General features: G+C 35.4%; 1 protein-coding gene across 2 annotated transcripts in view; it reads left to right on the top strand.

Annotated features, from left to right (window-relative positions):
• Positions 1-15,820, top strand: part of DENND4C (DENN domain containing 4C) — a 128,636-nt gene that overhangs the window by 70,780 nt on the left and 42,036 nt on the right. For both annotated transcript variants that reach the window (XM_082843594.1, XM_082843593.1), the window contains exons 13-19: positions 3,927-4,072; positions 5,929-5,964; positions 6,051-6,181; positions 8,087-8,219; positions 10,371-10,577; positions 15,321-15,449; positions 15,641-15,785. In XM_082843594.1, coding sequence (XP_082699720.1) covers positions 3,927-4,072; positions 5,929-5,964; positions 6,051-6,181; positions 8,087-8,219; positions 10,371-10,577; positions 15,321-15,449; positions 15,641-15,785 — 927 coding nt within the window. The remainder of the gene's footprint in view (positions 1-3,926; positions 4,073-5,928; positions 5,965-6,050; positions 6,182-8,086; positions 8,220-10,370; positions 10,578-15,320; positions 15,450-15,640; positions 15,786-15,820) is intronic.

Here is a 15,820-nt window from a genome sequence, read left to right on the forward strand (position 1 = left end):
TTCCAACTTCAGCAGTAGTAGCAATCTATATTCTGTTGTTTTAGTTTCATCTATGTTTATTTTACTCTTCCTTCGTCCTTTTCTCCTCCCCTCCTCCACCCCTCCCTTTCTTTCTAAATTCCAAGTAGGACATCATTTCACCCATAAACTGTGTTTAGAATTTCCTGAAGTTATATGTGTTTTTATCTGATTGTATCCCCATGGTGTTATTTAACATTTTTTTCATCTATATTTCCTGTAAACTTCTGGTTGGAATAAGAGCCACATTGTTCAAAAGAAATATAATGGGAGCCACATATATAATTTAAGATTTTCTAGTAGACACAGTTTTTTAAAAAGCAGTAGGGGAAGTTAATTTTAATAATATGTTTTCTCTAACTTAATACATCCAAAATGTATCACTTCAACATGTAATCAAATTGTAAAAATTTTAATGAAACATTTTACATTCTTTTTCCATACTAAGGCTTTGAAATTGGTGTGTGTTTTATACTTATAGCACATCTCAGTTTGGACCAACCACATTTTTTTTTTTTTTTTCCCTGAACCTTCGCCTCTGGGTATAAATCACTTATAATGGTATGGACTCAGAAGTCAGACTGTCTGTTCAAATTCCAGCTCCACAACTTAATAGTGATGTGGCTTTGGGTATGTGGTTCATTAAAGACCAGCCACATTTTAATTGCTAAATTGCCACATGTGTGTAGTGGTTACTGAATTAAGCAGTACTGATCTAGAGCTTGATTATATTCAGGTTCAGTTTTCTTGGCAAGTGGTGCTAAAACACATGATGCTCACTACTTACTGCAAGTCTGGCTGTGTCCCATTTTTAGTGCTCCCAAGATTGATCCATGGGTTCAAGTTTTATCAGGCTCATCCATTCATTATATTGATAGTTTCCCCACCAGCCTTTCATTTAATTGTATTAACAGCCTTTGCTGATCATTGCCTAGATCCATTAGAAGAAGAAAAAAAGACTTTTTCTTACCACTTGTCAAGAATAATTTATTTCTATTTTATTGAAGTCTTTCTCAACTAACTAATACCTTAAGGGGATATAGTAAGGACCACAGCATGTGGAATGTCCTGAAGCATCATAGAAAGAAAGGCTGGAGGGGAAAGTGGCTCAAAAACAATGCTTGAAATGGTGGGTGTGAGCCAGATCATGTTGGATCTTTTAGGACTAATGAAGGGTTTCCGTCTTTATTCCAAGAGTAATTGCAAGTCAGTGAGGGATATTTAAGTAGGTAATAGGATCAGGTTTGCATTTTTAAAAGATCATGTTTAATGTTAAAAAAAAATCTCTTTGGCTTCTCTGCAGATTGAATTGGGGGCATCCAAAGTATGGATCTACTTATTAGTTGGTTAGTGCATTGGTCCAAGTGATCAGTGGAAGTGACCTGGATTAGTTGGTAGTATGAATAGAAGAGTGATTTTTAGGAGGCAGACTGAATAGAACTTGGCAGTTGAATATGGGATGTAAGATAGAGGGAGATGTCAAGAACAACTTTGAGATTCTTGTCTTTAACCACAGAGTGGATGGTTGTGCCCTTTATTGAGAAGGGAAACAGCAGAAAAGGAAAGGATCTAATTATTTGTTAAGGAAAAGATATTTTATTTATTTGTTAAAGTATAATTGATGTGCAGTATTTGTATGTTACAGGTGTACAACATAGTGATTCACAATTTTTAAAGGTTATACTCCATTTATAGTTATTATAAAATATTGGCTATGTTCCCTGTGTTGTATGTCCTCGTAGCTTACTTATTTTATGCATAATAGTTTGTACCTCTTAATCCCCTACCCCTATCTAACCCTTACCCCCTTCCCTCTCCCCACTTGTAACCACTAGTTTGTTTTCTATATCTGTGAGTCTGTTTCTTTTTTATTACATTTACTAATTTGGTTCACCTTCTAGATTTCATATAAAAGTGATAACATAGAGTATTTTTCTGTGTCTGACTTATTTCACTAAGCATTATACTCATCCATGTTGTTGCAAATGGCAGAATTTCATTCTTCTTTATGGATAAATAATATTCCATTGTGTATATATATATATATAGCACAACTTCTTTATCCATTCATCGGTCGACCAGTTAGGTCTTGGCTATTGTAAATAGTGCTGCTATGAACATTGAGGTGCATATATCTTTTTGAATTAGTGTTCTTGTTTTTTCCATATACATACCCTGGAGTGGAATTGCTGGATCATGTGGTTCTCATAGTTTTTTGAGAATTCTCCATACTGTTTTCCATAGTGGCAGCAACAATTTACATTTCCACCAACAGTGCACGAGGGTTCCCTTTTCTCCACACCCTCACCAACATTTGTTATTTGTGTTCTTTTTGATGATAGCCATTTTGACAGGTGTGAGGTTATGTCTCATTGTGGTTTTGATTTGTATTTCTCTGATGATTAATGATGTTGCGCATCTTTTCATGTGCCTGTTGGCCCTCTGAATGTCCTCTTTGGAAAATTGTCTAAGGAAAGGTTTTTTAAAATGAGAGAGACTTGAGTATACTTGTTACTAGCTAATAGAGAGGGAGTATTGTCCAGAGAACACTGAAAGGCCTGGAATCCCAAGGTGGGCTTGGCCTTAGATAGGAGGAGGATCACACTCATTGTAAAACAAAGTAAGGAATAAATGATAGCTGCAGAAAGAGTCATAGATTTTATAGTGAAATAATGAAGGTAGTTCTCATTTAATGATTTTCATTTTCTCTGCAATATAAAGTATTATTATTCAGGGATGAGGGAGAGAACGTGGAGGGAGAGTATTTAAACATTGGAAATAACTGTGAAAACACGGGTAAAGGGAATTCAGACTCCAGAAATGTAGTGGGGTTGCTGGTCAGGGATGAAGGTATAAGCGGTTCTGATCCACCTGGTTATGTAACGGCGCCTCCTCCCAACCGCAGCTTGTGCTCAGCCACACTGGCGCAGATTCAGAGAAAGCAGGCAATACATTGCTCCAGGGCTAGGTCATACTAGATGAGTTTGACAAAAAGGCGTAAAAATTGAGAGTGTTGACAAGAAAGTAATTGAAATGATGTACACAGACATAGAATCAATATTTGAGAGAGAGAGACGTGAAGATAGGAGGGTGTACATAGAACGATCTTCTTCCTTACCCCATCCCCCACACAAAAGGCTTGATAGGAAGAACTTAAGCATACCAGCTAGACAGGGGTAATGGTCAGGGAGTAATATGTAAATTAGAGATTTGGGAGGCAGAGCTGTTTACAGTGCTACCAAGAAAAGTCCAGGGAGTGTGTAACTATGTGTAGAAGTTGGTGATTGAGGTGGAATAGACCACAGGTCATTGAAAGTTAAGGAATTAAAAACTCATTAAAATGTTGGATGGTTGGTCTTTATGGGTGTTGAAGAATGATGATGGTAGGAGTTGGAGAGGAGAAGACTTTGAATTAGGTGCCCTGATCTTCAGTGAATGAAGGGGAGAGGGTGTCCCTGAAGTCACTAGGTGCCTACAGTTAGTAGGGAAATGGGTGGAATAATAGCCAGATGAGCAGAGATTTTTACAAGATGATACAGAAATAATTGTGTGGTGGCATTGCAGAGGAAGGACTTGACCCTTCCTGCTTGTGAGTATGCAGAGTATCAGAAGTTTCTACTTGAGAGCTATAGGGCTAGAGGCTCCTTATAGGAGATGCAGATTTCAGTGAAAAGGTTAATGGTATAAGTTAAGGATTTTTGTGGTTGAATCAGGCAGAAGGGACTATGGTCCCTTAATATATATATTATAGAAGATATCTATTTCCTGTAATATATATATTTCTTTCTCTTTCCCTTTGTATATATATATATAAAGAGAAAATAATATGGATATATACAAGTTTAAAATAATATAACATCTAGTTCCACTTTAAAATCTGAATTTAATTCTAATTTTATTTTCTTCAGGATTTTTAAAAAGTCGAGATCGTGCCTATACAAAATTCTACACCCTTTTAACCAAAACACAGATTTTTATTCGTTTCATTGAAGAATGTAGTTTTGTAAGTGATAAAGATACTGGATTGGCTTTTTTTGATGACTGCATAGAAAAGGTAAAAGTTTGTCCTATATGTCAGTATTAAGGAAAAAATTTAACAGTTTGTTTACCTTTATAATCATCATTGTTATTATTAGCCCAAATGACCTGAGGAAGGCATTATAGGTGGTGTGTGTGTGTGTGTGTGTGTGTGTGTGTGTGTGTGTGTGTGTGTGTGTATACACATGCGAGTGTCCGATTCTGGGCTTAATGTAAGAATTATTTTCCTTTGTGGCATCTAGTACTGCCATACATAGTTAATTTTTCTCTTTGAATCTCACTTTGGTTTTGTAATTAAGTACTAAGAACATTTCATTGAAGCTCCTAAATTTTTTTTTTTTTACGTGAATAAGATAAGATTTAGTAGTTCATTAAAAAAGTTTAGTTTTAGGAATTCCCTGGCAGTCCAGTGGTTAAGACTCTATGCTTTCACTGCTGAAGGCCTGGGTTCGATCCCTGTTCAGGGAACTAAGATTCCACAAGCCGTGCAGTGCAGCCAAAAAAAAAATCAAAAACAAAACAAAAAGAAAGTTTAGCTCTATGGGTAATGGAAGTCCTGTGTTCTTTTGTTTTAACGTTTTTCCAAATACTTTTGCTAATATATTTCTTTTGTCCTAATGGAAGCTATTTGGAAATATGTTAAATTTTTTTTTTTTTTTTTTTTTTTTCCGGTTCGCGGGCTTCTCATTGTTGTGGCCTCTCCCGTTGAGGAGCACAGGCTCCGGACGCGCAGGCTCAGCGGCCATGGCTCACGGGCCCAGCCGCTCCACAGCATGTGGGATCCTCCCAGATGGGGGCACGAACCCGCGTCCCCTGCATTGGCAGGCGGACTCTCAACCACTGCGCCACCAGGGAAGCCCACTTTTTATTTTTATTTTTTTTGTGTGGTACGCGGGCCTCTCACTGCTGCTGCCTCTCCTACTGCGGAGCACAGGCTGCGGACGCGCAGGCCCAGCGGCCATGGCTCACGGGCCTAGCCGCTCTGCGGCATGTGGGATCTTCCCAGACCGGGGCACGAACCCGTGTCCCCTGCATCATCAGGCAGACTCTCAACCACTGCGCCACCAGGGAAGCCCCGGAAATATGTTAAATTTTAAAGCTTTACTCACCCATCGTAAGGAAGTTTAAGTTGATTTTTGACAGTTATAACTCACATATTTTTTCTCATTTTTTTAATAGAGCTCTTATTTTTGCTAAGTGGGTCTTGGGGCTGATTGTGCAAACTCTATATTATATAAAGTTGGAGATTTTATCCAAAAAAGGTAGAATATTATGATGTAATTTTTATAGGCTCCTAATGATTCCTGTATCTTAGAAGACTTGAATAATTTTCTCCCATTATATCCATGTGATCTAAAACTCCAGGGATATGATTAAAACTTTTCAACGTTTTTGTTTACTTAAATATTGATAGTCCATTATCATTCAGTTAGAAGCTTAGATAATATCAATCAGTAATGCAGGGGTTTAGTAATAATGAAATTTTTGATTTGAGAAGCCAGGTTCTCCTTGTGATTGCCCATCTTTTGCTGCTTCTTTTTAAAATAATTAATTAATTAATTTTCTTATTAGTTCTTATTAGTTATCTGTTTTACACATATTAGTATATATATATGTCAATCCCAATCTCCCGATTCATCCCACCCCCTCCCCATCTTCTGCTTCTAAAGAGGGATTTATGAAGAAACCAGTCAAAATAAATTGCTTCTCTCTTAATAGCCGTAAGAGAAATATTATATTTTTATATTTTAGCCTAGTACTATGGAGCCTAGTAGCCTAGTAAAAGGATAGTTTTTTAAATAATAATTTAAGATAATCTCTATTAAATTCAGAGGAGACATTTTCACTAAGAATTTTTTTCTTTTTTTCTAGTTGTTTCCTGATAAAGGCACAGAGAAAACAGATAAGGTATTTTTTCTTAAATTAAAGTTTTAACGTTTCAGAATCACGTCTTGCTTATATGCAAATTAATTGGAGAAAATAATTATTTTTAGGTTGATTTTGATTCAGCAGAAGACACCAAATTGATAGAGCTAGATGACTCACAGAAAAGTGAGCATACTGTGTTCATAATGCCACCCGAGCCACTGCCTGATGATGGAAAGGATCTGTCACCAAAGTACAGGTAACAAGAATTTTTTTAAACAGTTGTTTGGGCACAGCTTTAATAATTTGATCTTTTGTGATTATTAGTAGATATGTTGTATAATAATCATTTGTGAAGGTCATTTTCAAAATGTATTTAGTGAACTAATGGAGATGAACATTTTATGGAGATATCACCAGGTATTGTAATTTAAGAATTGGACAGCCCCGTTGGAAGGGAAACCAGATGTTTATCACTGTTAACCTAAACATTTACCATATTTTAATCTTTAAAAATTTCATTTCTGAAGAAGAAAAAATTTACTTTTGTGAGGTTCCCCCTCCCTTTGGGGGATTTTGTTGTCAATATAAGGACTGTGAAGTTCTTATGCATTAGTAATATATCAGAGAAAACTTAAAAGTAGAGGGCCAGGAATCATTCTTTATTAAAATAAACTTATAGGATTTGGATGGGAGTCTTTTAAGAAATTAAAATGTTTGATTGTTTATTATTATGATCATTTGAATACCATTTAATAGGTTTAGAAAATCAAACAAAAAAACTAGCACATCGTTTTAGCACCAATACTTAATGTCTGTTAACAATTATATGTATATCTTTTCTGTCTTTTTGTACATAAATTTGCATTTACTATACTTAAAACAAATATTAGTTCATCTTGCGCATATTCTTTGTGACATGTGTTTGCCTTTAATGGTCTGAACATTTTTCCATGCCAATATATATTTTTGTGCCATTCATTTTAAATAACCACATTGCATGCATTTATTGTGATTTGTTAAACTAGTCTCCTGTGGATTTATTTATAGTTCTTTGCTATCTCTACCTTTGTGTATATGCACAGTTATTTTCTTTGGCTGTATTCATAAAAGAATTTCTGGGGCAAAGGGAATATAAAATAAGTGTTTTCCAAAAATATAGAATTAATATATAATCTCACCAGGACTCCATAAGAATGAAAAATGTATACCTGAGATTGAGTGGTTTAATTAAGTACTATTTTGATTGCATGTTAATTATAGAACTCTTTTTTAATTTGGCTTTGATCATTATGCATTGGAATGCAGATATTGACAAATAAGTAAATCAAATAGGAAAGGCAATATATTTCAGAAGAAGATTGGCCAAAGGAAATAACTAGGCAATTTCTGAGAAGAAATCCCAATAGTTGATAATATGAAAGTATGTTAAGTTTTTCTAGTATTTAAAGAAATGCAAACCAAATGAGTAGTAGAAGCATTTTTAATCTATCAGCTTGAGAATAGGCTATCCTTCTAGTTAGAGTGTATGTAAGTATAACCTCTCTGGAAGTAATTTGATGGTGATTATAATAATTTTTATTTTCTTGATAAATATTTACCATAGAAAACTCTGTTATTGGGCATTATTCTAAGAAATTAAGTAAAAGTATTCACAAAGATAAATGTACAAAGATACTTAATTGCAAAAATTGAGAAATAACCTAAAAATGTCCAACAGTAAAGAATTGGTTAAATTATGGCACATCCCTAATATAAAAATATTCGGGATTTTTTCCTTGTAAATGTGAATGCAAGGTACTTTTATAAAGAAAAACAAAATTACAAAGTATACTAAAAGTTATCTTTTAATATAAATTATCATTGAACACATGGGTCCTGTTGAAAGGGTTACTAATTCTTCTGTCAAGATGTCAGGGTTTTCTGTGTTCTAGGGATTGATTGAAAATAATAGGATGCAGAGGAGCCAGAGTTTCCATGTAGATAGTCTATGTATCTTATAATTGCATCATCTTATATTTTTGAAAAAAAAATTTCTATACAAGGATTTTGGAAAATAATATTGGGTACTTTTGAGGTTTAGTAATATTCACCTAAATTCTGGCATAATATTAAGAGTTAATGTACTTTAAATCAGCAGTTCTATTTTTGCTTTTTATTTTAGTTACAAATACTTTCCAAGACTGGACCTTAAGCTTTTTGACAGACCACAGGAGTTGAAACTTTGTTTTAGTAGACACCCTACTGGGAGTAGCATTACAAACAGTCCAGCTCTCATGGCTAAGAGAACTAAACAGGTCAGATATCCTTTATTTAATTTAAAATGTAAACTATGTATATGTGATATGCAGCTCATAGTTTAGACTTGTCACCCACAGCAATCATTTGAAGACCCACTATGGTTGTTAATGAATTAAAATCGATTTCTTGCAACCCTACTTATAATATTGAGGCTGAAGTTTTTGAATGCTTATGTTTATGTTCTAAGAGAACCTTGGGAACTAAATACACTTAAAAAAAACTTTATTGAAACATAATTCATATACCATACAATTCACTTGTTTAAGTATACTCACTGGCTTTTAGTATCTTCACAGGGTTGTGCAGCCACCATCACAATCAATTGTGAACATTTTCATCACCCTAAAAAGAAAGCCTGTACCCTTTAGCTGTTAACCCCCCAGTTCCTCCATCTTCCACAGCCCCAGGCAATCACTAATCTATTTTCTGTGTCTATAGTTTTGCCTGTTCTGCGCATTTCATAAAAATGGAATTGTACATATGTGGCATTTTGTGACTGGCTTCTTTCACTTAGCCTAATGTTTTTAAGGTTCATCTGTGCTGTAGAATGTATCAGTATTTCATGTATTTTTATTGCTGAATGATATTCCATTGGTAGAATATTTTATTTATCCATTTATGTACATGTGGGTGGTTCCTACTTTTCGGCTGTTATGCATAGTACTGCTGTAGACATTTGTGTACAAGTGTTTGTGTGGTTATATGTTTTCATTTCTTTGGGTTATATGCCTAAAGTAGAATTGCTGTGTCATATAGTAACTCTGTGTTTAACCTTCTGAGAACTTATCAGACTGTTTTCCAAAGTGGGTACACCATTTAAAATTCCCACCAGCAGTCGGAATTTTACCACATCCTTGTTAATTCTTGTTATCGTCTGTCTTTTTGATTATAGCCATCCTAACGTATATGAAGTGGTATCTCATTGTGATTTTGATTTTTCCTCATGGTTAATGTAAATATATTTTCTACTGAATATTACATTCTAAGGGGAGTTAACTTAGGACAGCCTAGACATCTTGTTTTAATACTATATCTGATTTAGGTATAAAGAGTTAAACTATGGTTAGGTGTGAGTTAAAATTGAACGTCCTTTATACATATACTGATATTTTGGGGGTCTACAAAACATGGGAAATTTCAGAATGAAATTCTTAGTTCAGGTTTTACCAATTCATGTACAGTCCCTCAAATCCTAGGGGTAACCTGAGGTGATCCTCAATCCCATATAGTATACAATTCTCTCAGTGTTGTCTGAGGGGAATTTTTTTTTAACCATTATCAGCTTAATAAAGGCAAGTTTTTTTAATGTGACAATTTTGCTACTACATCTTTAAATCTCATTTTCACCAGAATTTTTTTTCCAGGCAAGTCTCTTGGAAATAGAGCTCATAACAATATGTTTATTTAGGACACATCCAGCAGAGGGATCTTTAGTGCAAAGCAGACAGTGGCAGTCTGACATGTGTGGAGGGCTCTGTAGTTTCTGGGAATACGTAGAGTTTGATAACGCTCAGCAGGTGACTTTGATACCTTTTTCTCTCTTCCACCTAAATCAGAATGAAAATCAGAACTAGAAAACATGCCATAAAACTGTTAGGTAGGAAGGTCTGTGATCTTTCTCAGACTATGTTGCCTGCAAAGGAATAGGTCTTTTTAACGAATCAGTCAGTGAAGGAATTAACACAGAAGGTAGAGTGGAAATCTTGGTGGGGAATAGCCTAGGGCATCTTAAACTTTTTATCAGGGGGAAGAGTGAGAAGACTCTGACTTTTCAAGAATGATTCTATAGAACTCTAAGCTATAAATGAAATCCCTTTCATTCATCAAACATATGAGTGCCTTCTGTGTGAGGGGCACTTAGTTACCCATTGTATTATAATAATATGAATGATCTCTGCTTTTAAGGAGTTTCTAGTCTATTAGGAGACACCTGCTTGCCAAATAGTTAAAATACAGTATAAAGTGCTTCTATAGAAAGAACCATGGGGCACGAAGTAGGAAGCCATTCACAAAAGCAAAACTATGAAATGCTTGATTTTAGAGTCAAATTTTACATTAAATTCCTCTCTTCCTTTTACTTCTCACTTTTCCTGTCATACTAATGAATTTTAGTGAATGTCATGATGTTTTATTTATTCTCTTTCTAGGAGATAAAAACAGCTCAAAAGTTGGCGAAGAGATGTTATACAAATCCACCACAATGGGCCAAGTGTCTCTTCAGTCACTGTTACAGTTTATGGTTTATTTGTCTCCCAGCCTATGTTAGAGTTTCTCATCCTAAGGTCAGAGCACTTCAGCAGGCATATGATGTACTTATTAAGATGAGGAAAACAGATGTGGATCCTCTAGATGAGGCAAGTATAACAAATTGAGTTATTGTTACTAAGATAAATTTTATTTGTATTTTTAAGAAAATTTAAGTCTCAGTTGCTTTCCAGTATCCTCGAATATTTTCATTAAGTAGGAAAGGTAAAATTGTTATCCTGTTTCATAGAGCTAATACTATTTTAAAATACATTTATTTTAAAATTATTCCTTTAAAATGCAGCAGAGGGCTTCCCTGGTGGCGCAGTGGTTGAGAGTCCGCCTGCCGATGCAGGGGACACGGGTTCGTGCCCCGGTTTGGGAAGATCCCACGTGCCGCGGAGCGGCTGGGCCCGTGAGCCATGGCCACTGGGTCTGCGCGTCCAGAGCCTGTGCTCCGCAACGGGAGAGGCCTGCGTACCGCAAAAAAAAAAAAAAAAAATGCAGCAGAGACTGACTTCCTTAGACCAGACTGTTTGCCCTTGATAAATAGAAAAAAATATTGACTTAATTTTATTCTCAAGATAACTTTATTAGGAAGCAAATAGGCCTTTAGTAAGTGGCTCTCCACTTAGGACCTGTGTCCTAGGTGAGTTACATAACCTATCTGTGTTTCAGATTATGTGTCTGAAAATGGAGGTCTGAGTTTCTCAACCTTGGCACTGTTGACATTTTGGCCCACATCATTTTTTATTGTGGGGTCCTGTCCTGTACGTGGTAGGATGTTTAGCAGCATCCCTGGCCTCTGTGCACTAGGTGCCAGTAGCTCCGTGCAATCAACAATGTCTGCAGACATTGCCAGATGTCACCAGGGGAATAAAATTGCCCCACTGAGGTATATAATATTTAGTTCCTATCCTCAAATGGTTAATTTGACAGTTAAATCAGTTAATGTACATAGTATGCCTAGACGAGTACCTGGCTGATGGTAAGCGCTCAGTGTACAGTGTGCTACATTTCTTAAGCCTCAGAACCATCCTCAGAGATAGGTAGTGGTATTATCCAACTAATGGTTGAAGAAACTGAGTTACTTATTTAGCTCTTCTCGTTGCTGTTTTTCCCTTTAAAAGTTACTTTTGGTGTTAAAATAACTAAAATGATTATTTAGAACCGGATTAGAATTTAAAATGAAGTTGGAATAAAAATTCAGAGTAATGGGTGTTTGGGGAGAAGGAGAGAGCACCAGGTTAGAAGAGAAATGCGATTGAGGAGGGGCACATTATAGGCTTCAGCAATAACTGTAATTTTCTCCTCTTATAAAATAAAAAAGATCTGAAACTGATAAAGCATGTACGTTATTAAGATTTGATAATGCTTGTGAGCACACTAAAACTCATTTTTCTCTAAGTATTATCTGTATGTTTTAAAAAACTTTTCAAATGAAAAGATAAAGTTATAAAACAAGTAAAATATCCATTCTCACATTTGATTACATTTTCTCTCATCTGATGTTAATAAAACTATTTGGAGGGCTTCCCTGGTGGCGCAGTGGTTGGGAGTCCGCCTGCCGATGCGGGGGACGCGGGTTCGTGCCCCGGTCTGGGGGGATCCCACATGCCGCGGAGCGGCTTGGGCCCATGGGCCATGGCCGCTGAGCCTGCGCGTCCGGAGCCTGTGCTCTGCAATGGGAGAGACCGCAGCAGTGAGAGGCCCGCGTACCGCAAAAAAAAATATTTGGAAATTAAAAGTGCTTGATCAGAATTAGTGTTTTGTACCTCATACATTTTAATGTTTTAAAAAACTTATTCTGATAGAGATATATCTAAGATAATATATCTAAGATAATATATCTAAGATATATTTTAAGATGTGCTTTAACTTTGTGCAAGCACAGAATATTTTTAATGTGCTTTAAAATATGCTCTATGAGAGAACTAGTATTAATTTTGTTACTGCACTCTAAACTCAAAGCACAATACTTGATTAAGTTTCCTTGATAAGTTCATAAGACAAATTGCCTGAAAAATAGTCTCCTCTATAGATATTAAGGTTCTAAGGTAGTCTTTGTTACAAGTAATTACATTCTCCTGTTTGCTAACATGAGCAATTATGACTAGTAAGCTAAAAAAGATTTTTAGACTTTTTTCCCAATAAACACTCTGATAGGAGGCTTAAAAATTTGGAGGTTAATTTGTTGTATTCCTACTTCTAACAAGTTATATTGACAGATTTGTAGTCACCTGAAGTAATTACATCTCTACAACTGGAAGAAAGAAATGTTTCTTCATTTTAAAACTTAAGGATGCATATTTGCTTGGCATATTTGATGCATTTTATTTGTTTATTGATTACACATAGAATAGCACATTAAAATTTTCACAGTATTTTTATGTACATTATTTCCTTTGGTATTCCCAGCAACTCTATATTTTACAAAGAAAGAAATTTGAAACTTAGATGAAATGACACACACATAAGGCCACCTAGCAAGGAAGTGGTTTTGATTTTTAGGTTCATACTCCATTAGAACCCACTGTCTCATTCATATGCTTAATGTTTTGACAGCTTTGTGTTCTACATGTTATGTTTGCAGAAGTTGTAATAACATAGATTTTTAAATACAACTAGTAGAGACCCAGAAATAGCATATGCCATGTAGGCTAAATTAAAGTTAAAATGCATAATGTGTTTTGCTTTTAATACTATTTATTAAATTTGTAATGGAAATGAAATGTTTGTGTCAAGCTTATCTTACCTTGTCTCACCAGTCTATTCATATAGATATTGTTGTACATTGCTGAGTAACAAACCACCCCAGAACTTAGTGGCTTAAAATAACCATTTTATTAAATCTTATTATTTTATTTGCTGAAAATCCAGGAAGAATTTGCGGTAATTTTTCTGCTCCACATTGTATTACTTAGAATCACTTGGTTGTAATCAGTTGCTAGCTGGTCTGGTCTGGAAGGTCCAAGACAGCTTAACTCACATGCAGCCAGGTACCTTGGCAAGGTTATCTGGAAGGCTGGGCTCAGGTGGACCCCTCTTCCTCCATGTAGTCTCAGACCTCTCCATGTGGTACTTGGGCTTTTCTCATGATAGCTTAGCACTCCAAGAGCATTTGTTTCAAGAGGAAGTGGAAAGTGACCTTTCTTAAGGCTTAGGCCAGGAAACTGGTACAGTTGTCACTTCAGGCAAATTCTATTGGTCATGTAATCTCAAGAGGCTTTCCCCCTCAATTAAGGGGAAGGGACATAGACTTCTCATGGGAGGAGTAGCAAAGAGTTTGTGGCCATCTTTTATCTAACATAGATATCCAAAAGGTATCATGTTGTAGGCAACAAAATACTGCAATTAAAAAATTATATCCCTGGCATTATTACTGTTTCTTTAGTTTGATGCCTGGCTCTTATACCGGTAAGCCTGGAAGTTTGGAGGAATAGTTTGTAGACTTCAGAATCAATTAATTGTCGAGAATGGTTTTGGAAAATTTTAGATTAATCCCAGTTTGACATAGAAAGTGATTTACTTCTTCATGGCTCGTAGAATCTTAGAATTGCATAGGACCTCAAGATATTTTAGTAAAACTTCAACCTAAACCTGAGATGTTGAAAGTCTGTAATATATGGAACCTTGCCTATGCTTGAGTTGGCTTTGTTAGAAAGTTTGTGTTTTATGCTGAGTTCAGTTCCACCTCCCTGCGGCTTTTTTGGGACTGCAGAAGCTGTTTACTGCTTCTTTCAAGTGACAACTCTTCAGATATTTGAAGAACTCTTGTGCCACATTCTTCTTAATCGCGTCATACATCTTACCTAGTTCTCCCATTTGTTCCTAATTTATGTAGTTTCCTAACACTTCTTTAACCTAGTCATTTATGAAGTTACTCTAACAGTTTCTGAACTCCTCTGCTCCTAAATTAAACTTTCCATTTCTAGCTTTAGAGTACTCATCTTTATGATCCTCTGCCTCTTCACATCTCTTTCCCTACTTCATCTCTTGAATAAAATACCCTTTCTCAAATCTGTTTACTTTCCCCTTTAGTAGAGAGTGCAACTTGGCTTTATGGTACTCACAGTTGTTAAACAGCTCTGTTATAAACAGAGGACATTTTACAAATCCCAAGAAGAGTATCTTTTTTATGTATCTTTTCTTATTCTCAGATTAAGCTCTAGTAGTCTTTGGCTGCCTTGTTCACTGCTTTTGTAAACTGGCTCACCTCTTTGCCAGGGATCCATGAGATTCCTGTTTCATTCTTCATGGTTTCTACTGTTGTCTTCCAAATGTGATATTCTAACTTTTAGGAGTTCCCCATTGAGTCGTCCTCTTCTGATCAAATTTAGCCCTCTTCAGTAAACACATATTCTCAGAAAAGCCTTTGCTAATAATATTACAGTGTTTTTAACTTTCTTCTCATACTTTTTTTAAGACACAGGTTCATAGAATTATTTTTGTTATGTAGGCATTCTGGAGATGCTGCTTTTAATTCCTTTGGCATAAAATATAGAACATGATTTGGGAGAGAGCTATTTTAATCATGCTTGATTTTAAAAAAGAATTCCTTCTCATATTATAGAAAATAATAGTTGTTTTCTTTGTGTAAACTTAGTTACTGAAACAAACGGCACACGTGCCCATAGGTCTTATGTGGAAAAGTTAATAATGCTGGTACTTCCATTGATGAATACTTTTAAAAAATAGTTTACCGAGACTCTCAAACCAGAACAAAGGAGAAAATAGTAATAACTATTGCTTAATAACTTTGAAAAGAAGAATTGGGTAAAGTCATTTAAAAATCTCTACAAGTCACAGACTAATATGTTAACTATTAATGCTTTGATGTTATTTTTTGTTAGGTGTGCTATCGAGTAGTAATGCAGCTTTGTGGACTTTGGGGTCATCCTGTCTTAGCAGTGAGAGTTTTATTTGAAATGAAAACTGCTAAAATAAAGCCAAATGCTATTACTTACGGCTATTATAATAAGGTAAGTAGGATTGACATTACGCAATATATGCTGCTTATTAAGATTGATAAATTTATTATGCCTTTTATTTAAGAAACTTTTTTTAGACGTTTTGGGGTAGAATTCTTTTTGTATATATTATATGTGTATGTTTTTTTAAAAAATTCAAATATTCCTAATAAAGATTATTTTAACCTTTATTTTACCTTTAGGTAGTTTTGGAGAGCCCGTGGCCTAGCAGTACCCGCAGTGGTATCTTCTTATGGATGAAGGTACGGAATGTGGTACGTGGCTTGGCACAATTTAGGCAGCCACTTAAAAATACCGTGCAAAAGTCACAGGTCTCCTCAATATCAGGTAATAAATGTGGTTGGAAAGATACTTTCTTGCTG

This window comes from Leucopleurus acutus, assembly GCF_964270905.1.
Source record: "Leucopleurus acutus genome assembly, chromosome: 7".
Taxonomy (NCBI): Eukaryota; Metazoa; Chordata; class Mammalia; order Artiodactyla; family Delphinidae; genus Leucopleurus; species Leucopleurus acutus.